Source organism: Eumetopias jubatus, unplaced genomic scaffold (assembly GCF_037043125.1).
Source record: "Eumetopias jubatus isolate StellerSeaLion01/CBP00866 unplaced genomic scaffold, mEumJub1_p1.0 scaffold_11, whole genome shotgun sequence".
NCBI classification, from domain to species: domain Eukaryota; kingdom Metazoa; phylum Chordata; class Mammalia; order Carnivora; family Otariidae; genus Eumetopias; species Eumetopias jubatus.
Window position 1 is genome coordinate 114,218,156 of NW_028274817.1, and position 24,027 is coordinate 114,242,182.

Here is a 24,027-nt window from a genome sequence, read left to right on the forward strand (position 1 = left end):
GGAGGGAAACTGGAGGTGGCAGGGAAGGAAGGGGACACCAAGCTTTCACAGAATGCCTGTTATCTTTTTTTTTTTTTTTTAAGTTAGGGACCATGAGTTACCTTCATAACATTTTTTTTTTAAATACCAAGATGAATAGAATAATATAGTACCTATCATTAGGAAAAATTAGGAGGAAGTGTTTATTGAAATTCCAATCTCAAATGAAAATGAAACTGACAATAAGTGATTTCAAGATAAACTTCTATTCGAACTTTTCCCTGAAAACCACAAAACGAGCTATCACATTTTCATTTTGTTTATGAGTCTACAGTCATGAGCAGCACACACAGCTCTTATAGCTTGAAAGACACTAGACAGAGCAGGTCATTCGGCCACAGCAGTGTTTACTACAGCCCTAACCCCCAACAATCCTCCACCCCAGCCACTCCCCTCCTGTCAAACGATACATTTCTCAACTTCCTCCTATTGTCTACATACTTGAAGCTAAGATGATTCCTTAAGTGAAGAAGAGATGCCTTCAAAATGGATAGCCACCAGTTCACCAACCATTAATTGTAGGAGCAAATAGCTATTACAGCAATTTTTGCAAACATGAATACACTGTATTCATCTACTACTTGTAATAGCTTTTCCATCAACACATTTGAAACAGATCACATAGGAATTAAGAACTTGAAGAAAAAAGTATTTAAATAAGTTTCTTTCCCTTCTACTCTGTAAAGAGAAAGATGAACAATTTTAAAGTTTAAAACTTTCAGTTATGCTCTTTCAAATATTATTGAAGCTAAAGAACCATATTTCTTTAGCTTATTGTTTAAAGGACTTAAAAGTTTTTAGTAATGACTGTTCTTTTACTAACACTCGTCTAAATAACAAACAAAAAAGCCAACACCACCCACATTCACTTCCTAATTATTTCAACTACCATCTGCTTAAATGAGATCAAATGTCTTCAACCAGTGCCAGGCATGTGTTAAAAGCAGAAATCACTCAAACCTTGCCACTGAAGGCTAGGGTGGCCCTTGAGAGGAAGCAAGTGGGAAAGACTGTGCACATTTATGCATTTTCCTGAGGAGACAGCCATAGCTTGCCTTGGGTTCCCAAAGAGTCTTGGAAAATTTTATCGAGTAGGTAAAGAGAACCTTCAGAACCTGCGGGTCCCTTTATTACCCCCATTTACCCTTCCCCTCTGAGAGGTGGGACTTATTGTTCCCAGATAAGAAAAATGAAACTTAGTGAGTTGAAGTAACTTGCCCACGATCATATTAAAGTCAATAAAAGGAACTCACAAAATTCAAAAGCAGGTCTGTCAAACTCAAGAGCCTAGGTTTTCTTCATTATACAACTCCCCTCACATTTCATACATTAGCCTTGAAAAATGAAAGGTCAAACAGATCTCTCATGTGGTTACAAAATAAACCTAAGAAATTAAATGATGTCTAAAAATATAAAGCATGCTAGATACACAAGGATGAAATTAGGAAAACGTTGGGAAAGAGCTTTAAATTTTTAGCAGTGATTAACTCTGGAATTTAGGGAGGTGAGATAGAACTAATTTGGGGGTAGGGATATCTTTAAATAATTTAAGTGATTTTTTTTAAGGTATTGAGGTTGTTGTTGTTTTAGTTTTTTGGCTCAAGTTGGGGCTTGAACTCTCGACCCTGAGATCAAAACAAGAGCAGAGATCAAGAGTCCGGTGCTTAACCAACTGAGCCACCCAGGCACCCCTACTTTTTTGTGTCTTAGGATAAACTGAATTATCTCCAAAAATCCCTTCAACCCTGTTTCTAATAACTTGCCCTAAGAGTTGTCAACTACCAAACAGGAATGTGAAGACAAGAGTATATGCTTGCCAGGCCCAGTGGGGGCCTGTGAAGGAAGAAACCGCCTGAGGAAATACTGAAAGATACCAAAAATACTCTGTATCTCTCAAGACATCAGCTATCAGCCTTAGTTGATTTTTAAAATATGAACCTCCCTCCTAAATGTATCCACTATTTTGAGAAGCTTTTATATTTCCAAATACAAATTTTACAAACTTATTATAACATTTACATTTTCATGTGCTTTTTCATTTTTTTAAATAGGTGAAGTTGGTGGGGATTTCATGTACTTGGTGGGGGCTTCATGTACTTTTTAAATCAGAAAAGTGACTTCAGCTTTATATGAATCATTTAAAATAGTTTATATACTAAAGCTATTTTAGGCTTTCAAAGAATTATTCTGGATAGCAAACTTTTCCACACAGTTAACACTGCATCAATCATTCATCTCAAAATTCTGTTTTAACCATTTTGGACCAAAGCCTTTAAAATATATATTACATAACTTGATGCCTCCTTAAACAGTAGTCTGTTTCACTGTGTTAGAACAAAGGAGTGAAGTGAAATTAAAAGGTTTTAATTTTTAACAGATAAAATGATATATTACTGTGCACTAGAATATAATTAGATTCTGGAGTACATCTCTACAATGTCTATATTCTTTTCTGGGGGATGGGGAGGGGTAGAAGGAGAGGGAGAGAGTCTTATGCAGCCTCCGCACTGATCTCACGACCCTGAGATCATGACCCGAGCTGAGACCATGAATTCGATACTTAAACCGACTGCGACGCCCAGGTGCCCCCCCCAATATTCTTTATGACAATAAACTCTTAATATCTCAAAATATAAACTCCCACAGATGAAACCGTATTTTTATTTCAAGCATGAAATACTTGTCAGAGAACTTCCTAATTATATAGCACTCTCTTCCAAAACAGACCATGCAGACCCATATATGGGAATTCACTATATTAAAAATGGTGTCATTTCAAATTGGTAAAGGAAATAAATGATTTCAGATAGCTCCCAAACCATACGGGAGAAAAAGAGTGATACCCTGTAGCATCCCTCCAGATGAACCAGGACTGAAAAACAGAAAATGAAAACCAAAAAGAACTAGAAGTCCTAAGTAAAATTTTCTTCATAACCTTGGCATGGGAAAGAACTAACCAAGAAGTGCAGAAGCTATTTTTTAAAAGGAGAGGAAGATCCATTTGGACCAGCTTCAAAAGGCCACATTTGTACGGGCTTCAAATGAGTCAGAGACCCACTTGCAAGGGTTTGTTAACAAGCAGATCACAGTTACAGAACATGTTTAACCTCATTCACAATAAAAGAAATACACATAAAAACGTAAGTCATCTTTAACCTACCAGATGTAAAAAGGTTGATTTAAAAAGAACAAAACAAACCTTACTGTGAGCAAACAAATCCCTCAGTACAGTCCTGTGGAGTCTAAACTGGTAAAGTATTAGTTTTGTAGGGGTATTTAGCATTATCTATCAATGTCACACATTCACTTTCACCCAGCAATTCTACCGCTAGTTTATTCTGAAGATATTACCACTCAAGGGCAAAGGCTATTTACCAAACTGATTGTTACCAAAAAAACCACCTAAATATCTACAAATAAGGAACTGGTTAAGTAAATAATGCACATCCATACAAGGTAAAACTGCAGCTATTCAAAAGAATAATGTAGATCCATGTCAATATGGACAGATCTCCAAGGTATAATTAAGTAGAGAAAAATACAAACATGTAGTGCAGGATGAACGTCTCAGTATAAATTAGAAAGGTATTCATAGGGGTGCCTGGGTCTGCCTTTGGCTCAGGTCATGATTCCGGGGTCCTGGGATGGAGCCCCGCGTCAGGCTCCCTGCTCAGCACGGAGCCTGCTTCTCCTTCTCCCTCTGCCTGCCACTCCCCCTGCTTGCACTCTCTTTCTCTGTGTCAAGTTAATAAATCTTTTTAAAAGAATGTATTCATATTTAAGCCAGTATATTGTAAAAATTTTTCTGAGGATATCCTCAAAATTGTTTACCATGACAGATGGGCCTAGAAGCTGGAAATGAATAAGACTTAACTTTTCATTTTATACTTTTTGGTTCTATTTTATTTTATTATGTGAATGTATTACTTTCATTAAAAAAAAACCTTTGAAGTTGATTTATTCTTTAATTTTGGGGTGATATCACAGTATTATACTTGTTCATTATTCTACCACTATACCCCAAGATTAAAGTCTAAAGATTGCAGGAGTTGCTATTTCATGTCATCTTTTCCCTTCACCCGGCTCTACAGACCTCTAGATTTTTTTTTTTTTTTAAGATTTTACTTATTTATTCATGAGAGACAGAGAGAGAGAGAGGCAGAGGGAGAAGCAGGCTCCCAAGGAGCAGGGAGCCCGATGCGGGACTCGATCCCAGGACCCTGGGATCATGACCTGAGCCGAAGGCAGACACTTAACCATCTGAGCCACCCAGGTGCCCCAGACCTCTAGATCTTTATACTCATATCTTCTACTGGATTATGGAAGTAGGATCTACTAAGCATGAGGTTTTGTAGCACTTCTCATTTATTTCCTTCTTAAAACAATTCTGAAAATTTAAATAGCTCACTTAAATTTGGTCTCAATTTATAAATATGGCTAGGACATCTACCAAATCACTTTACTAGTTTAAAAAAAGTTCAATCATGGATAACTATTCACAAGTGGAATCAGATGATCAATATCTCCCCAAAGAAAACAGATACAAAAATCCTCAAAATATCAGCAAGGGGCACCAGGCTGACACAGTCAGAAAAGCATGCTACTCTAGGTCTCAGGGTTGTGAGTTCAAGCCCCACGTTGGGTGTAGAGATTACTTAAATAAAACTTTAAAAAATAATAAATAAAAATAAAATATCAGCAAGTCAAATTCAACACTACATTAAAAGGCTCATACACGGCGGCGGCTGGGCTCTCGGCGAACATGGCAGCGGCGGCGGTCGGGCTGGACACTTTACCTGAGCACTGGTCCTATGGCGTGTGCCGGGACGGCCGCGTCTTCTTAATCAATGATGAGCTCCGCCGCACGACCTGGCTGCACCCGCGCACCGGGGAGCCAGTCAACTCCAGCCACATGATCCGTTCAGACCTGCCCCGCGGCTGGGAGGAGGGCTTCACGGAGGAGGGAGCCAGCTACTTCATCGAAGAGAGACAGCGAGAGTGGGAACACAAGCAGGCTTCCCGCTGAGCAGGGAGCTCGATGCGGGGCTTGATCCCAGGACCCCGCGATCATGCCCTGAGCTGAAGGTAGACGCTTAACGACTGAGCCACCCAGGTGCCCCAGAGAATTAAATGAATTTAACAGTATCGAGTGTTATGGATAATACCTGGGACCTAATAAATACTCAATAAATATAAAAAAAAAAAAGGCTCATACACCATCATCAAGTGGGATTTATTCCAGTGACTCAAATATGGCTCAATAACCACAAATCAATTCAATGATACACCAACATAAACAAAATGAAGGATAAAAATCACATGATCATCTCAATGGATGCAGAAAAAGCATGTGACAAAATTAAACATCCATTTTATAATAAAAACTCTCGGAGCACCTGGGTGGCTCAGTTGGTTAAGCATCTCACTCTGGATTTCAGCTCAGGTCATGATCAGCAGATCCTGAGATGGAGCACCAAGTTGGGCTCCCCACTCAGCAGGGAGTCTGCTTGAGATTCCTCCCTCTCCCTCTGCCCCACCCCATGCTCACACACGCGTGCTCTCTCCCACTCTCTAAAATAAATAAATCTTTAAAAAATAAAATAAAAACTCTCAACAAAGTGGAGGCAGAAAGAACATACCTCAGCATAAGGGCCATACATGACAAGCCCACAGGAAACATCATACTCAACAGTGAAAAGCTGAAAGCTTCTCCTCTAACAGGAACAAGAATGCCCACCATTGCCATGTTTATTCAACATAGTATTGAAAATCCCAGCCACAGTAATAGGCAAGAAAAAGAAAATAAAAGGCATCCAATTAAGGAATAGGCATCCACTGGGCGCCTGGGTGGCTCAGTTGGTTAAGCGACTGCCTTCGGCTCAGGTCATGATCCTGGAGTCCTGGGATCGAGTCCCGCATCCGGCTCCCTATTCAGCAGGGAGTCTGCTTCTCCCTCTGACCCTCCCTCCCTCATGCTCTATCTCATTCTCTCTCTCAAATAAAATCTTAAAAAAAAAAAAAGGAATGGCATCCAAAACCGTATTTACAGATGACATAATTCTATACACAGAAAACCCTGAAGACTCCACCAAAAAACTCTTAGAATAAATGAATTCACTGAAATTGCAGGATACAAAACCAATATACAGAAATCATTTACATTTCTATACACTAATAATGAATCATCAGAAAGAGAAATTAAGAAAACAATCCCACCTATGATGGCATCAAAAAGAAAAAATACCTAGGAATAAATTTAACTGAGATGAGAAACACATACGCTGAAAACTATAAAACACAGTTGAAAGACACTGAAGAAGACACAAATAAATGGAAAGATATTCTGTGCTCACAGATGGGGATAACCCCATGGATTAGAATAATTAACATTGCTAAAATGTCCATACTACTCAAAGCAATCTACAAATTCAATGCAATCCATATCAAAATTCCAATGGCATTTTTCACAGAACTATAATAATCGCAAAATTTGTATGTAATTACAAAAACCCCAAAATAACCAGAGCAATCTTGAGAAAGAAGAGCAAAGCTGGAGGTATCACACGCCCTGATTTCCAACTATACTCCAAAGCTCTAGTAATCAAAATGGTATGGCACTGGCATAAAACAGATCAAAGGAACAGAGTTAAGAGAGCCTAGATATAAACCCATGCACATATATGGTCAATTAATCTATCGCAAAGGAGGTAAAATATACAACGGGGAAAAGACAGTCTTCAACAAATGGTGCTGGGAAAACTGAACAGCCACATGCAAAAGAATGAAACTGGACCACTTTTTTTTTAAAGATTTTATTTATTTATTTGAGAGAGAGAGAATGAGAGACAGAGAGCACGAGAGGGAAGAGGGTCAGAGGGAGAAGCAGACTCCCTGCTGAGCAGGGAGTCCGATGTGGGACTCGATCCCGGGACTACTGGACCACTTTCTTACACTCTACACAAAATTTAACTCAAAATGGATTAGAATTGAAAGTGAAACCATAAAACTCCTAAAGAAAAAAAACACAGGTGATAAGGTCCTTGACACAGCTTTTGGTGAAATTGTTTTTGTTCTGACTCTAAAGGCAACGGCAAGAGAAGCAAAAATAAACAAATGGGGCTTTATCAAACTAAAAAGCTTCTGCACAGGGGCACCTGGGTGGCTCAGTCGGTTGAGTGTCTGCCTTCAGCTCAGGTCATGATCCCAGGGCCCTGGGATCCAGCCCCGCATCGGGCTCCCTGTCCAGTGGGGAGCCTGCTTCTCCCTTGGGCTCCCTGTCCAGTGGGGAGCCTGCTTCTCCCTCTCCCTCTGCCCTGCCCCCCCAGCTCATGCACGCATGCTCTAATAAATAAAATCTAAAAAAAAAATTATTTCCCCCCTCCATCAGTCCCCACCCTGGCACAAGTGTGCACGCTCTCTCTCAAATAAATCTTTAAAAAAATAAAAAAAGGGCAGGGACGCCTGGGTGGCTCAGTCAGTTAAGCATCTGCTTTTGGGCTCAGGTCATGATCCCAGAGTCCTGGGATCAAACCCCACGTCAGGCTCCTTGCTCAGTAGGGAGCCTGCTTCTCCCTCTGCCTCTGCATGCCACTCCCCCTGCTTGTGCGTGCTTTAACAGATAAATAGATAAAATCTTTAAAAAAAAAAAAGGGCAGAGGATCTAAATACACATTTTTCCAAAGACATACAGATGGCCAACAGGTATATAAAAAGATGCTCAATGTCACTACTCATTAGAGAAATGCAAATTAAAACCACAACGAGGTATGCAAATTAAAACCACAACGAGGTATCATCTCATACCTGTCAGAATGGCTATTATCAAAAAGTCAAAGGGACACCTGGGTGGCTCAGTAGGTTAAGCATCTGCCTTTGGCTCAGGTCATGATCTTGGGGTCCTGGGACTGAGCCCTGCATTGGGCTCCCCAATCAGTGGGGAGTCTGCTTGTCCCTCTCCCTCTCCCCCTGCTCATGCTTGCTTGCTCTCTCTCTCAAATAAATAAAATCTTAAAAAAAAAAAAAAAGATGGAGTGCCTGGGTGACTCAGTTGTTAAGCATCTGCCTTCGGCTCAGGTCATGATCCCGGGGTCCTGGGATCGGGCCCCACACTGGGCTCCCTGCTCGGCGGGAAGCCTGCTTCTCCCTCTCCCACTCCCCCTGCTTGTGTTCCCTCTCTTGCTGTATCTCTGTCAAATAAATAAAATCTTAAAAAAAAAAAAAAAGACAAGAAATAAGTGTTGGAGAGGTTACAGAAAAAAAAGGGAACCCTTGAGTACAGTGGGAATGTCAATTGGTGCAGCTACTATGATGCTATGATAATGCAGTATGGAGGTTCCTTAAAAAATTAAAAATAGAACTACAACATGATCCAGCTATTTCACTTCAGGGTATTTATCTGAAGAAAATGAAAATACAAATTTGAAAAGATATATGCATCCCTATGTTCACTGCAGCATTATTTACAGCAGCCAATATATGGAAACAATCTAAGTATCCATCAATGGATGAATGGATAAGGAAGATCCGGTATATATACACAGTGGAGTATTACTCAGCCATAAAAAAGAACAAAATTTTGCCATTTGCAACAACAGGGATGGACCCAGAGGGTATCACGCTAAGCAAAATAAATCACACAGAGAAAGACAATATTGTATGATTTCAATTATATGTGGAATCTAAAAAACAAAACTCACAGATACAGGGGATAGATAGGTGGTTATTAGAGAGGAAGGGGGTTGGAGGTGGGCTAAAGGGTAAAGGAGGTCAATCATATGGTGATGGATGGTAAACAGACTTACTGTAGCGATCACTCTGTAGTGTATACAAATACTGATTATAATACTGTACATCTAAAACTAATATGTGATATTACCATTTTTCCCTCAATTTAAATAAACTGGGAAAAAAACCAGCCTAGTGTTAGAGATACATGGAATTTACAAAAGAGGGTTAACATAGTATACATAAGGCTAAATTCTGAGTAAAGGGAGGAAGGAAAACACCTAACATCTACTAATTGCTATGTGCTAAGCTTTTTAAATACATTATTTAGTCTAGCCTTAGAATTCCTAAGATAGTGAGAATGTCACTCCATTATATAGATAAACTAAGGAGCAAAGTAGGAAGTAAGAGAGAAAAAGTCCATTATTTGAGACCTACATTTATTGAGCTTGGTATGGAGGTAATGCTTCTATGGGGGATGTCCTGAAGAATCATATTTGAAGAATTATGATGTGGGGGGCGCCTGGGTGGCTCAGTCGTTAAGCGTCTACCTTCAGCTCAGGTCGTGATCCCAGGGGTCCTGGGATGAAGCCCCACAACAGGCTCCCTGCTCAGCAGAAAGCGAGCTTCTCCCTCTCCCACCCCCCCTGCTTATGTTCCCTCTCTGGCTGTCTCTCTCTCTCTGTGTCAAATAAACAAATAAATAATCTTAAAAAAAAAAAAATCATGATGTGGGGCGTCTGGGTGGCTCAGCCGGTTGAGCATCTGCCTTCAGCTCAAGTCATAATTCCAGGGTCCTGGGATGGAACCTGCTCAGCAGGGAGCCTGTTTCTTCCCCTCCCTCTGCTGCTCCCCTTGCTTGTGCTCTCTCAAATAAATAAAATCCTTAAAAAAAAAAAAAATCCATGATTCATGAATACCCAGGTGTTCACTGACAGATAGACAAAATGTGGTATATAATACAGACATTAAAATTATTCAGCCTTAAAAAGTAAAATCTTGACACATGCTAAAACATGGATGAACCTTGAAAATATGTTTAAGTGGGGGGTTCCTGGCTAGCTCAGTCAGAAGGGCATGCTTCTCTTGATCTCGGGACCATGAGTTTGAGCCCCATGCTGGGTGTAGATATTACTTAAATAAACTTTAAAAAGGGGCACCTGGATGGCTCAGTTGAATGCCCAGCTCTTGATTTTGGCTTGAGCAGTGATCTCAGGACTAGAGCCCTGCGTGGCGTGGCGGGGCTGGGGGGGGGGGGGGGGGGGGGGCCTCTGCTCAGCGGGGAGTCTGATTGTCCCTCTCCCTCTGCACTCCTCCCCGCTTCCAACCCTGCTCATGCTCTAAAATAAAGAAAATCTTAAAAAAAATACATCTTCAAAAGTCTTTAAAAAATTATATATGTTGGGGCGCCTGGGTGGCTCAGTCGGTTAAGCGTCTGCCTTCGGCTCAGGTCATGATCCCAGGGTCCTGGGATCGAGCCCCACATTGGGCTCCCTGCTCAGCGGGGACCCTGCTTCTCCCTCTGCCTCTGCCTGCCTGCCTGCCTACTTGTGCTCTCTCTCTCTCTCTGTCAAATAAATAAATAAAAAATCTTAAAAAAAAAATTATGTATGTTAAGTGAAAAAAGCCAGACACAAAAGGACAAACACTGTATGATTCCATGTATAGGAAGTACCAACAATAGTCCAATACATAGAGAAAGAAAACAGAATAATAATAGTTGCCAGGGGCTCAGGGCAAGGGGGAATGGAGTACAGAGTTTCAGTTTGGGAAGATGAAAAAGTTCTGGAAATGGATGATTGTGTTGTTTGCACAATACTGTTAACGTAATTGATGTAATTAATGTCACTGAATGCCCGAAAAGGGTTAAAATGGTAAACTTTACGTTATGCATATTTTACCCCCCCCCCCCCCCACACACACACACACGAAAGAATCATGATGAATGTACTTTGGTTTAGAATGTTCTTCAAGCCTTTAGCAAATAAAACCTAACTTTATACTGGCCATTAGGAATTAAATGTAAAAATATTCTGGTTGCTAGGATTACTGAATTGCTCCATTAACAAGATAAAGCAGTTGAGTCAGTAATAATTGGGATTCCACATTCCTAGAACAAGGTTTAGGAATAGGGCCAGGAAAAATAAGCCTATTCTCTTCTGACAGAATGGTCTTGGGGGGAAAAAAAAAAACAGGAAAACAAGGAAAAGCAGAGCCCACTTCTGAGAAAACTCAGGGGCAGTGGTTCTCAAAGTATGGTCCCTGTGGACCCTTCCAGACAGTATGCAACCTCAAACATTACTTTCATAATAATACAGAGATATTATTGATCTTTTGGTGTTAACATTTGCACTAATGGTACAAAAGCAGTAAAGAAATCAAGGCAGAGGCACCAAACTCTAAGTCATGGTGTTCTTCACCACCATGTACTCTAAATGGAGGGAGAGGGGGCATTTTTACTTAAAAATGCCCTTGAGGAAGCAATAAAATTACAAATTTTTATTAAATCTCAATCAATGAGTACACATCTTTTTAACTGTGTGAAGACATAGAAAGTACACATAAAGCACTTCTGCTGCACACCAAAGTGTGATGGGATCGTAAAGAAAACCACTAATGCAGCTGTTTGAACTACAAGCCCAACCAGACTTATTCAGACTTCAGACTTGGGTATTTGGCAAACGTATTCTCCAAAATATATACAGTGATGGGACGCCTAGGTGGCTCAGTTGTTAAGCGTCTGCCTTTGGCTCAGGTCATGATCCCAGGGTCCTGGGATCAAGCCCTGCATCGGGCTCCCTGCTCGGCGGGAAGCCTGCTTCTCCCTCTCCCACTCCCCCTGCTTGTGATCCCTCTCTTGCTGTCTCTGTCAAATTAAAAAATATATATATATGTGTGTGTGTGTATATATATATATTAGTGAAGTGAGCCTGTTACTTCAAGGCAAACAACAGATAGTATTTGTTGCCAATGATAAAATTTGAGTTTTTAAGGAAAATTTAGAATTTTTTTAAAACTATCTGCTACCATGAGTTTGAGAGCTTCCCAATACTTAGGACTTTTCTGTACAACATAGGAACTACAGTGAATAATATAATAACACTGTATGGTGACATATGGAGACTATAGTTATGGTAGTAAGCACTGAGTAATGTAAAGAATTGTTAAATCACTATGCTGTACATCTGAATAATATTAAAAAAAAAACTCTCCTGATGACATCAGTAGTGATACTAACATTATTTTGATATTATATAGCAAAATGTGTCAACATTTGGAAGATCGATACAATTTGGTAAACCAATACTTTTCAAATAACTAACAGATGATATTACAAAATGATGCATGGGGAAAAGAACATCCATTCAAAGTGCAAAACAGACCATTAGATTTTAATATGACAGTACTAAAAGTTCAGTAAAGTTTCAGATCCCACAATGGCAAGAACTACTACTTGCCAAGTTTTGGTGTAATATCAAAGAATTTCCACAACTGTCTAAAAAAGCTATTAAAACACTCCTCCCTGCTCCAACTACATACATGTGTAAGGCCAGACTGTGTATACTTCAACTACAATGGCATATTGTCACCAACTGAATCCAGAAGCAGATGAGACAATTCAGCTATTAAGCCATTCATTAAAGAAACCTGCAAAAACATAAAATAATGCCACTCTTGGGGCGCCTGGGTGGCTCAGATGGTTAAGCGTCTACCTTTGGCTCAGTTCATGATCCCAGGGTCCTGGGATCGAGCCCCACATCAGGCTCCCTGCTTGGTGGGGAGTCTGCTTCTCCCTCTCCCTCTACTGTTCCCCCTGCTTGTGCTCTCTCACTCTCTCTGTCAAATAAATAAAATCTTAAAAAAAATAAATAAATAATGCCACTCTTCTCACTTAAAAAAGAAAAATCAAGACATCTTGATTTTTTTTTAAATTCCCTTCATCTATTTCAGCCATTCCCCCACCCCACCTCTCCTCTGGCAACCACCAGTTTGTTCTCTGTATTTAGGAGTCTGTTATTTTGGAAAATCAGTATTTAATTTTCAAAAACCATTATGCTGATATGTGGCAGGCAGCTTCTGACATGGCCCCCAATGACCCCAGTGATCCTCCTGGTAGTCACAACCTTGTACAATCCCCTCCCCTTGAATGCAGGCTAGACCTAGTGACTGACTTCTAATGAAGAGAGAATCTGGCAAAAGCGAGGGGCTGTCACCTCTATGGTCATGTGACAAAAGAATGCAACTTCCTTCTCTCTTCTGCTGACAGTCTTGCTCATTCTGATGAAGCCAGCAGCTATGTTGTGAGATGCCTACGGAAAAGCCCATGTAGCAAGGAACCAAGGGCACCCACGGAGCCAACAGCTCATAAGGAATTGAATCCTGCCAATAACCACATGAGTGAGCTAGGAAGTGGATCCATCCCCATCAAGTCTTCAGATGACTGCAGTCCATGAGACCCTGAAGCAGAGAACCCAACTAAGCCACACCCAGATTCCTGACCTATAGAAAGAGTGAGATCATAAACGTTGTTTCAAGCACTAAGTTTTGGGGTGATTTGTTACACAGCAATAGATAATTAGTACAATATGAGTTCATTTTAAATGAATGATAATTTAAAATTTGTTTTAATTTCTAATATGGGAATCTATATTAGATATAACCCACAAAAACAAAAACATAGTTATAAATTATGCAAAAAGATCCTGAAACCAAAATGTTTGAGAACTGCTGTCCTGGTTGTGGTGGAACAGGAACAGAGAGACTAGAAGGCCAACACACTCAAACCATGGTCTGAGAGGGTTCCTTATTTTGGTACCCTTAACCAAGCAGATACCATCTCTAGGGAATACGGCCCTGGTACCAAGTACAAAGACAGGGAGTCAGAAGGCAAATTTCCTCTGGCTCATTCAGAAGCCTCTCCAACAGTACTTTATATACTTCCTCATTTAATCCTCAGAACTACCTAATAGGCAGGAATGATGAACAAAGAGGCTCACTGATATAATTTAAAGTAGTTTGTCCTCGGTCATGAACCTAAGGGCTTAGAAAGCAGAGACTGAATTCTTAGCTTTCTCTACATCATTCCAGAGAATCTGTTCTTCCAAGGTTATGTTAAAAATAAATGTGGTGATGGTCACAAAACTGTGAGTACACTAAAAACCACTGAACTGTACACTTTAAGTGGGTGAATTGTATGGTATGTGAATTATATACCTCAATAAAGCTGTTAACCAAAAACATAAATTAATACATGAATAAAACCAGAGCAATGACAGAGTTCTGAGGAGGGATATAAACTGGAGGCAATAAGTTCTAGGAGTTGTCCCAACTTCTAACTTTTGGCAGCAAAAGGCTGCCAACGATCTGTCGCAATATGTTTTGAGCACGGAAGCACACAGAGGCATTAATAGGTAAATGAGAAAAAAAGAGGGAAACCAGCACTGAAGTTAGGATGAGGGAACCGGATTTCCCCCACTGGTGAAGAAGCCAAGAAATGAGCAAAGAGGTCCGGAAAAGGTCTAGTTGGGACACAGTTTCTTTAGCCTTATGATCTCTCTTATAGTAGTAAGTAGATACTACTAACATCTGTGGTAGGTGCTAACATCTGTATTAGACTATGCACATCATTTGCCTTTTAAAATAAGGATGACGGCATTAGATTTTGCATTTAATTTCTATGACTATTTATTTTATAAAAATAAAGGGTGCTGAACTCCATGATTTGCAGAATCATTTCTAGCTCTAAAACTGTTTAATTCATTGATAATCTGCAAACTGAAAGATACCTGCAGCATTAGCCTAAACACCTATCTAGGCAGCAAAAATATCAGGAAACCCCAAAATTTCAATGCCCAAAGCTGCTGAAATATACTTGGGCCTGACCTATTTTGCAGAGGTGCAGGGCCTGGGTCACACAATTAGTATCTTCAAGCCACAGACTCTTGAGATGTAAAATGGTCTTCAGGGCGCCTGGGTGGCTCAGTCGTTAAGCGACTGTCTTCGGCTTGGGTCATGATCTCAGGGTCCTGGGATCAAGTCCCGCATCAGGCCCCCTGCTTGGCGGGAGGCCGGCTTCTCCCTCTCCCACTCCCCCTGCTTGTGTTCCCTCTCTTGCGGTCTCTCTGTCAAATAAATAAATAAAATCTTTAAAAAAAAAAAGACGAAAAATGGTCTTCTACTTTTATGGGTTACCTAAATGGAACAACCCGTCCCAATTTTATGAAGTCACACTTCACCAGCTCCACATGGACCAACCATGATGTACCTCTGAACATCAAGCTTTCTCTTTTTCCTTGTCCTACTTACCCAGACCACTTTAGCTCTTTGTTAACACTGTGTTGTGTGGACTTTAAGACAGGTTTTTACAAAAAGGTCTCTCTAAACCCTCTTTCAATGTATCCAAATTACACCTGGAGGTGCTTTTGCAGAGAGTTAAAGTACAGCATACCTCCTAAATAATTTACCTTAAGGTTGACGTAAAGCCTCAGTGAAACAAAAGGTATGAAACCTGTAAGGGTCCAAATTCCCCTCAAAACTTCCCAGATCATAATGGCTTTTCTATATCCCCAGTGATCCAATCCACCCTTCACAATCTTTTCATTTAACAAAAAATGATCACTCTTTTGACCCACCACCAAGTTTAGCTTACATTCAACAAGGAGCATGTTTTTATTCACTATTCTCAAGAAATGTGTTAAGAGAGCACAAGACAGGGCACCTGGGTGGCTCAGTTGGTTGGGCGACTGCCTTCGGCTCAGGTCATGATCCTGGAGTCCCGGGGTCGAGTCTCGCATCGGGTTCCCTGCTCGGCGGGAGTCTGCTTCTCCCTTTGACCCTCCCCCCCTCATGTACTCTCTCTCTCTCTCATTCTCACTCTCTCAAAATAAACAATAAATAAATCTTTAAAAAAAAAAGAGAGAGAGCACAAGACATATGGCACATGGGTAACAACTTTTGGAGCCCAAAAAGTCTGACCTTCAAACAGACCACTTACTGCCTCCTATGCAGCCATGAGGGAGATCAACCTCTCAGTTTCCTGTCTGTAAACTAGGGATACACATTACCTACCTTCTAGAGTTGTAATATTAGATATAGTCAATATAAACTGTAGCATGCAAAACTGTTACAATAATATCTGAATAAGGATGCATTTGCAAATTATGCAAAATGCCTACGTTCTCACTTTTAATATGGCCCAAATCATAAAATACTTGGCAAAATGTGCTTCTAAGCTACTGGCACATCTTCCTTGCCAAACCATTCTACACTGACCTTTCTGAAGTAGGGAAAGAAAAAAAGTGGAGAAGTGCTGGTTTAGCAATATTACTTATGGGAGACTACAGAATGCGAAGTTGGGGATAATGGGGGTCGTTCTGGGGGATATTTTGGAAATGTAACACAGAATGCAAATCAACACCCTGAGCAATAAATGCTAAGGAAATTATTTTGATAGCACAGGAGGACGACACTGGTTATTTTATGTCTTTTCCATCAAGTAATAAAATTTAAGTAGTTCTAAGTACCAAGAGAGTTTCAACTAGGAAATGAATTGAATCATAAAAATATACTCTCAGGGTTCAAATCCTTAAAGGGTCACCTGACCTATTTTTATTTTCTTCTGGAAATGCTCCACTTGGGAAAAATTTAAACATAGCTAATTCTCAGTGTTAATGAATACTACATTAAATTTGTAATTATTTTATACATTTAAAATACTGTCACATCTGTTATAGTAACTAAAAGTTACTGATAAGCAGTTTAGAACCCAACCAAAAGGAACTGAATGAGGGGGAAGGGGGAGAGTAGGGGAGGAAAAGGCAAAGGAATTTCTTTGGGATGTTAGATTAAAATGTGCTAGGTAAGCAGAAACTGTCCATGCAGTAGAGTACATCAGTTGCACAATTACATATCAACTCTAGGCCAACTTCAGCAACTCTGAGCTATGTTATTTAAGCAAGTTTTCTGTTATTTGACTGAGCCTCAGATGTCGTATCTATCCACCTGGGAATATCACCCACTCTGCAAAGGTAAGCAGATATTAGAATGGGAGCACATTTTAAGTGCCTAGCACATTGCAGGAAACAGAGAGGGCTCAAATTTCTTTCCTTTGAAAGAGAGCTCTCTGTAAAGTGTAAAATGTGAACAGCATATTATTAAAAAATCTATTATAGTGAAGACTTCTGTAAAGAATCCCATACACAAGCAAATCACACACACCTGGTTTTATGGCATCTAGATTTGACATATACATTCCTACATAAAACTTCTCTAGTCAACTGGATGGACCTAGAGGGCACTATGGTAAGAAAAGTGAGAGAAAGACAAATACCATGACTTCATTTGTATGTGGAATCTTAAAAAAACCAAAACAAATAAACAAACAAAAAGAACAAACAGACCCATAAATACAGAGAACTGATGGCTGTCAGAGGGGAAGGTGGTGGGAGGATGGGCAAAATGGGTGAAGGGGAGTGACAGGTATAGGCTTCCAGTTATAGAATGAATAAATCACAGGAATAAAAGGTACAGCACAGGGAATATAGTCAAAGGTATTGTAACAGCACTACATGGTGACAGATGGGAGCTACACTTGTGGTAAATGCGTAATTCACCATATTGTATAGACTTGTTGAATCACTATGTTGTATACCCAAAACTAATGTAACCTTACATGTCAACTATACTTCAGTTACAAAAAAAAACTTCTTGAGGCGTCTGGGTGGCTCAGGCAGTTAAGTGTCCAACTCTTCCTATCAGCTCAGGCCTTGATCTCAGGGTCGTGAGTTCAAGTCCCACTTTGGGCTCCAAGCTGGACATGGAGCCTACTTAAAAACAAAAACAAAGGGGCGCCTGGGTGGCTCAGTCGTCAAGCATCTGCCTTCAGCTCAGGTCATGATCCCGGGATCCTGGGATCAAGCCCCGCAATGGGCTCCCTGCTCCGCGGGAAGCCTGCTTCTCCCTCTCCCACTTCCCCTACTTGTGTTCCTGCTCTCACGCTCTCTGTCAAATAAATAAATAAAAAATCTTTAAAAAACAAAAACAAAACAACACAAAGACAAACAAACCAAAAAAAAAAAACAAAAGAAAAAAACCACTTCTCTAGGGGCGCCTGGGTGGCTCAGTCGTTAAGCGTCTGCCTTCGGCTCAGGTCATGATCCCAGGGTCCTGGGATCGAGCCCCGCATCAGGCTCCCTGCTCAGCGGGAAGCATGCTTCTCCCTCTCCCACTGCCCCTGCTTGTGTTCCCTCTCTCACTGTATCTCTCTGTCAAATAAACAAAACCTTTAAAAAAATAAAAAACCACTTCTCTAGTCAAAAACAATATAAATGACACACATAACATACAAACCACCTTCTAGTAATATAGCATATAAATGTGGCATATTATGATCTAAAAACATAGAATTACTAAAGGAATGTGCTATATCTGGTCTACTCTCATTACTGCTTTGCCTCTTTGGTTCCCTTTGAAAATGAAATCGACCAAAGTTTGAAAATAGACAACAACGTTGTAAAGAGAAGGTCACTTTATTATTTAATCTCTGTGCCAGAAGAGTGGAGATTCAAATCCACAAATGGGGAGAAAAACAAGATAATGAAATGGTTTCTTCCTACCCCATACTCTTGCCACACCCTGACTGGACTTCTCATTTTACCTATCATAGAGAGATTCTGGGAAGAAAGAAAACTACAAAGCTTGGTAGGTAGATTTACAAAATTAATAGCACCCTAAAAGCAAGAGAAATGGATCTTTCGTATATTCTCCCTACCAGATCAAGTAAAATTCTACATGCCTGGCACTGTGCCGAATACTTCTCATCAACTCTTATTCTTCACAATCCTATGTGGTAGGTGTTAGCATCATCGCCACTTTACAGATGATGCAACTGAGGCTCAGAAAGATTGAGAAACTCACCCAAGGTTGCACAGCTAGTAAAGTAAGTGGCAGAGAGCCAAGAGTCTTGACTCCAAAATCCATACTATTCACCCACTAGTATACTACTTATTATCATAGTCTAGATGAAAGGGTATTGGTTTTTAGACTTGGCTTCACCCCTTGGGCAAATCACTTGACCTTGCTGAGCAGTTTGTCATCTGTAAATGAGGGCAATGACAGTTCCTCCAGCCTTCTCCATAGCATCCAGTGATGCTAAAGAGTTAACAAAAGGGCACCTGGGTGGCTCACCTTTGGCTCAGGTCACCATCCCAGGGTCCTGGGATCCAGTCCCCACATCACGCCCCCTGCTCAGCAGGAGGCCTGCTTCTCCCTCCCCCACTCCCCCTGCTTGTGTTCCCTCTCTCTGTGTCTCTCTCTCTCTATCAGATAAACAAAATCTTTAAAATAAAAAAAATTAGTCAACAAAAGTGCAAATATGCTGTAAAAATTATGGGGCACGATGTAAATGTAAGATTTTGTTAATTTGAGCCTTGGTTACATATCTTTATCCTTCCAAATGGTTTACTGACATAAAAATAAGGGTTTTTTTTTTAAAGATTTTATTTATTTGAGAGAGAGACAGAGATAGCGACAGAGATAGCAAGAGAGAGAACACAAGCAGGGAGAATAGGAGAGGGAGAAGCAGGCTCCACGCTGAGCAGGGAGCCCAATATGGGATTCCATCCCAGGACCCGGTGATCATGACCCAAGCCGAAGGCAGACGCCCAACCGAGACTGAGCCACCCAGGCGCCCCTATAAATAAGTTTAACAGTAGTTCAATCATTTTTAACATTCCCCATCAAAACTCTATTATTAAAAACCAAAACAAACCTACCTTAGACATTCTGGAAAAGGAAAAACGATACAGATAGTAAAAAGATCAGTGGCTACCAATGGTTCAGGGGAATGGAAGGAGGGATAAATGGGGGATTTTCAGGGCAGTGAAAACTATTCCGTAGGATACTGTAATGGTGGATGCAGGTCACTATACATTTGTCAAAACTCTTAAAATGTACAACACCAAGAATGAACCCCAATGCAAATTACGGACTTTTGTTAATGGCAATGTATCAATACTGGCTCATCAATTCTAACAAATGCACCACACTAATGGAAAATGTAAATAATAGGAGAAACGATGTGCGTGAGGGAATATATGGGAACTCTGTAATTGATGCTCAATTTTTCTGTAACCTAAAACTGCTCAAAAACCAGTGTCTATTAATTTTTTTAAAAATTCAATCTAAAACAAACTCTACATAGAAATTTACAGAGTAATGACTTTTTGGTGTTTTTTTTTTAAGATTTTATTTATTTATTTGACAGAGAGAGAGAGCGCACAAGCAGGGGGAGCGGCAGGCAGAGGGAGAGGGAGAAGCAGGCTCCTCGCTGAGCGGGGCACCCGATGTGGGGCTGGATCCCAGGACCCTGGGATCATGACCTGAGCCGAAGGCAGATGCCTAACAACGGAGCCACCCAGGCGCCCCATGACCTTGGTGTTCTAAAAAATGCCTGAAATACTTGACAATGTATATCCCATCCTTTTAGACCAATGTTGTCCAACAGAATTTTATGCAATGATGTAAATATTTTGGATCTTCTCTAACACAGTAGCCACTAGCCACCTTGGCTACTGAACACTTGAAATGTGGCTAGTATGAAAGAGAATGGAATGTTTATTTTTATTATTTTTTTAAGATTTATCTGAGAGAGATGGGGCACCTGGGTGGCTCAGTCGGTTAAGCGACTGCCTTCGGCTCAGGTCATGATCCCAGGGTCCTGGGATCGAGCCCCGCATCGGGCTCTCTGCTCAGCGGGAAGCCTGCTTCTCCCTCTCCCTCTGCCTCTCCCCCTGCTTGTGTTCCCTCTCTCGCTGTCTCTCTGTGTCAAATAAATAAATAAAATCTTTAAAAAAAAAAAAGATTTATTTGAGAGAGAGAGAGAAAGAGAGAGCTAGAGAGAGCAGAAGTAGGGTGAAGGGCAGAGGGCAGAAGGGCTGAGTGGGGAAGCCTGATGTGGGACTCGGTCCCGAGCCGAAGGCAGACGCTTAACTGACTGATCCACGCAGGCGCCCCTTATTTAATTTCAATTAACATTTAAAGAGCCACATGCAGCTAGTGGCTAACATATCAGCACAGTTTTAGACAATTCAAGAGACCCTTAGAAATGTACTATAAGGGATGGGTTAGCCTGGCGATGGGTCTTAAAGAGGGTACATTCTGCGTGGAGCACTGGGTGTTATGCACAAACAATGAATCATGGAACACTACATCAAAAACTAATGATGTAATGTATGGTGATTAACATAATAATAAAAAAAGAAAAAAAAAGAAATGTACTATAAGGGGCGCTTGGGTGGCTCAGTCAGTTAGGCGTCTGCCTTCGGCTCAGGTCGTGATCCCGGGGTCCTGGGATCGAGCCCCACACTGGGCTCCTTGCTCAGCGGGGAGTCAGCTTCTCCCTCTACCCTCCCTCCCCCCGCTCACGTGCTCTAATAAATAAAATCTTAAAAATAAAAAAATGTACTATAATATTAACTTAGAAGAAAAGAGTTACCTCAAGAGACCATTCAAATGCATGTAGTTATGAAACAATGCCACAATTAACTGAGTTGGTGAAGAATGACTAAGTAGATGGTTCAAACAATTAGGAGCCAATAAAGCCCATCTCCAGTTGTTTTTCCCTTTAAGTCAGTGACTAAACAGTCATTCTTCTTTAATTCCCTCAATATTTTCAAAACATTCCAATTAGTTAAACATCATTTCTGCTTCCTGAAAATATACACTACAAGTTAGAATTAGGAATATTCTTTCAAATTAGTAACCCAGAGGAAATAAAAAAAATTAGGGGTCATAAAGAACTGAGTTTTGCAGACACAAGATAGTCACCCAATTTTTTTAAATAAAAATTTAAAAACTAATATTTAATCATGTATTTCAATTCCAGGTCATAGTCAGTTGGAAAACAAAAGGGAAAAAAGATGCCCAGAAAAACATGAGCAAAGAAAAAAGGTACATGAGATAAAACAAAAATGAGACAGTACAGACACATATGACTATTCATATCCAGCTGTTACCCAGAGTGCTGCCTCAAAGGGTCATTACCTCTTATCTCGGTCGTTTAAAATGCTAGTTGATTAAACCTCAGTTCCTAATTCAGACTCTTGGTCCTTATCCTAGTGACATAAACGGGAACTTATGTCCTCAATTGCAATGGCTTTCTATCAGAGTCCTCCCCTGGGGAATCTATGAAATCAAACACTGAGATTGGCTCCCCACTCTCAGGGAATAAATAAGTGTCCAAAGTGACAGTTTTGAAACTCTAGAGTACATTCGGTCCACAGCTTCTTTTTCTGTCCTTCAAGTACTGGATCTTTATTTTAGAGTACAAAGAAAGAGAGGTAACTGAGTAGTAGTAACACCCTTACGCAGGGAGATATGAAAATACTCGACCTTAGAAACAGGCCCCTAGCTCCCTGCTCCACAAGGGGCCTGCTTCTCCCTCTCCCACTCCCCCTGCTTGTGTTCCCTCTCTCGCTGTGTCTCTGTCAAATAAATAAAATCTTTAAAAAAAGAAAAGAAACAAGCCCCTAAAAGCCAATTCTTGACATTTTGCTCAGATGTAAACCAAACCTTTGTTCTCCTTTTTCAAGCTTATAAATCTCATAAGAAAAATATTATTTCGTAATTTCACACAGGAGTGATTTTTGAGAGTATTCAAATGCATAATTAAGTAATAGTAAATAACTGAGTGATCAAGCAGGCCGTCCAACAAGTTGAACGTTTCAATAAGTTCCACTGTAAGGAAAAAGGCGTTTCCACCTTTCCAGCGCCTTTCCCCGCGGATTTCCATTCCTGGGCCCTGAAAGCCCTGTACCCCATTTGTTGTGCAATCTTTTTCGAACTCCACCCACTGACTCCAGAACAAGTGGAATTCTCCCATTCTGAAGGTCTCGATTTTCCTGTATCCAGGGAGACACTGAAAACTCCTTGACGTGAGTCAAGTAAGGCAAGGGGAACGGTCCAGCCTGTCTCCCAGATTGAGAGAGACCAAAGGCCAGGGTGGGGGAGGCGCTCAAGTTTCCGTTCACCCAAAAAAAGAAAGGAAAGAAGAGTAAATAAAGAAAGCAAGAAAGGGGAGGAAGGGCTAAATGGGAAGACCCGCTATCATGCGATGCTGCCCCCAACCCTGCGGGACCCAGGTCCACCAGCATCGTCTTCCCATCGCCGGTCCCACGTGTAGCCAGGCCAGTGGTGCCCAGAGACGAGCCCTGGGACACGGGAGCCGAATGGCCCCTCCAGCCCCGCGGCGTTCGCCCGCCCGCGCAGTGGCAGGGGGGCGGGGGAAGGGGGGCGCAGTGCAACCCCGGCTCCCGCGCGGTTATCTTACTGCGCAACAGCCTCGCCCGCGCCGCCCGGGCGCACCCCGCAGCGCGCCCTGCGCACCTGCCCGGCAAGAGCAGGGCCAGCCGCTGACCCAGGCAGCCCTCCGACGGCGGCGGCCAGCGCCGGGGGCACTGGGAGCACGGAGAGCACCGAGAGCACTGGGAGCACGCCGAGGGCGGGGGCTAGAAGAAACACCTGGCGCCTGGGGTTCCCCGGCGCCGGCCGCACGTGGCTGTCACACCTGGCGTGCCCCCGCCTCGCACCCCTTCCCCCTCACACCAGGCTGCGCCCCCTGCCCTCTCCCCACCTCTGCCGCGCGCCCCAAAACCCCAACCTTCGCTCCCTTCTTCCCCATCGATCCCAGTCCCAAATCCTCCCCCACCTGCTCCCACTGTCGTCACCCCCGGGAAGGAAAAAGGCCGGATGTTCGTCCCGTGGCTAAAGGTAACCGGAGAGAGTGAAGATGTGTACCCCGAAAAATCTAGCCCGGGCATTCCCCCGGCCGTACAACAACGCGGACGCCTCCCAGACTGACCTTTTGCCGCGGGCTGCGTCGCCGTCCGCCCCGTCCGGCCTCAATAGCCTCTTCGGCGCCGCCGCCGCCTCTTCCCCGCGCTGCCTCCTCTACCCGCGTCGCCATGAGGTGACGGCAGCAGCCAAACAAGCGGCCCGACAAGGGGCACGGAACCTTTCAGGGCCCCCGCTCCCCGCCCCTGAACCCCCACGGCCAATCGCCGCATGAACGGCTTCCCACGTGACCGGAGGAGGTTGGCCCCCGAGGGGATGGAGCGGGATGTGGGTGGGGAACATTGAAGTCTGGGCTGGGCTTCTGCGGGGCCGAAGGGCGAACACAGGCCGCGCGAGTCTGCGCAGACAGGGAAAAAGAAATCTGAAGCGGACTACAAGTCCCAGCAGGCTGCGCGGCCACGGCTCACCGGCCCC

The 24,027-nt window shown here is 42.0% G+C and overlaps 1 protein-coding gene across 2 annotated transcripts in view; it reads right to left on the bottom strand.

Annotated features, from left to right (window-relative positions):
* The window catches only part of TXLNG (taxilin gamma), a 61,315-nt gene extending 37,556 nt beyond the window's left edge, over window positions 1–23,759 (bottom strand). Inside the window, exon 1 of one of the 2 annotated variants that reach the window (XM_028092567.2) lies at window positions 23,621–23,759. In XM_028092567.2, the coding sequence (XP_027948368.1) occupies window positions 23,621–23,725 (105 nt within the window). In that variant the 5' untranslated portion in view covers window positions 23,726–23,759. The remainder of the gene's footprint in view (window positions 1–23,620) is intronic. The other variant, XM_028092569.2, reaches the window with a different exon arrangement.
* Window positions 23,760–24,027: the final 268 nt, after the last annotated feature.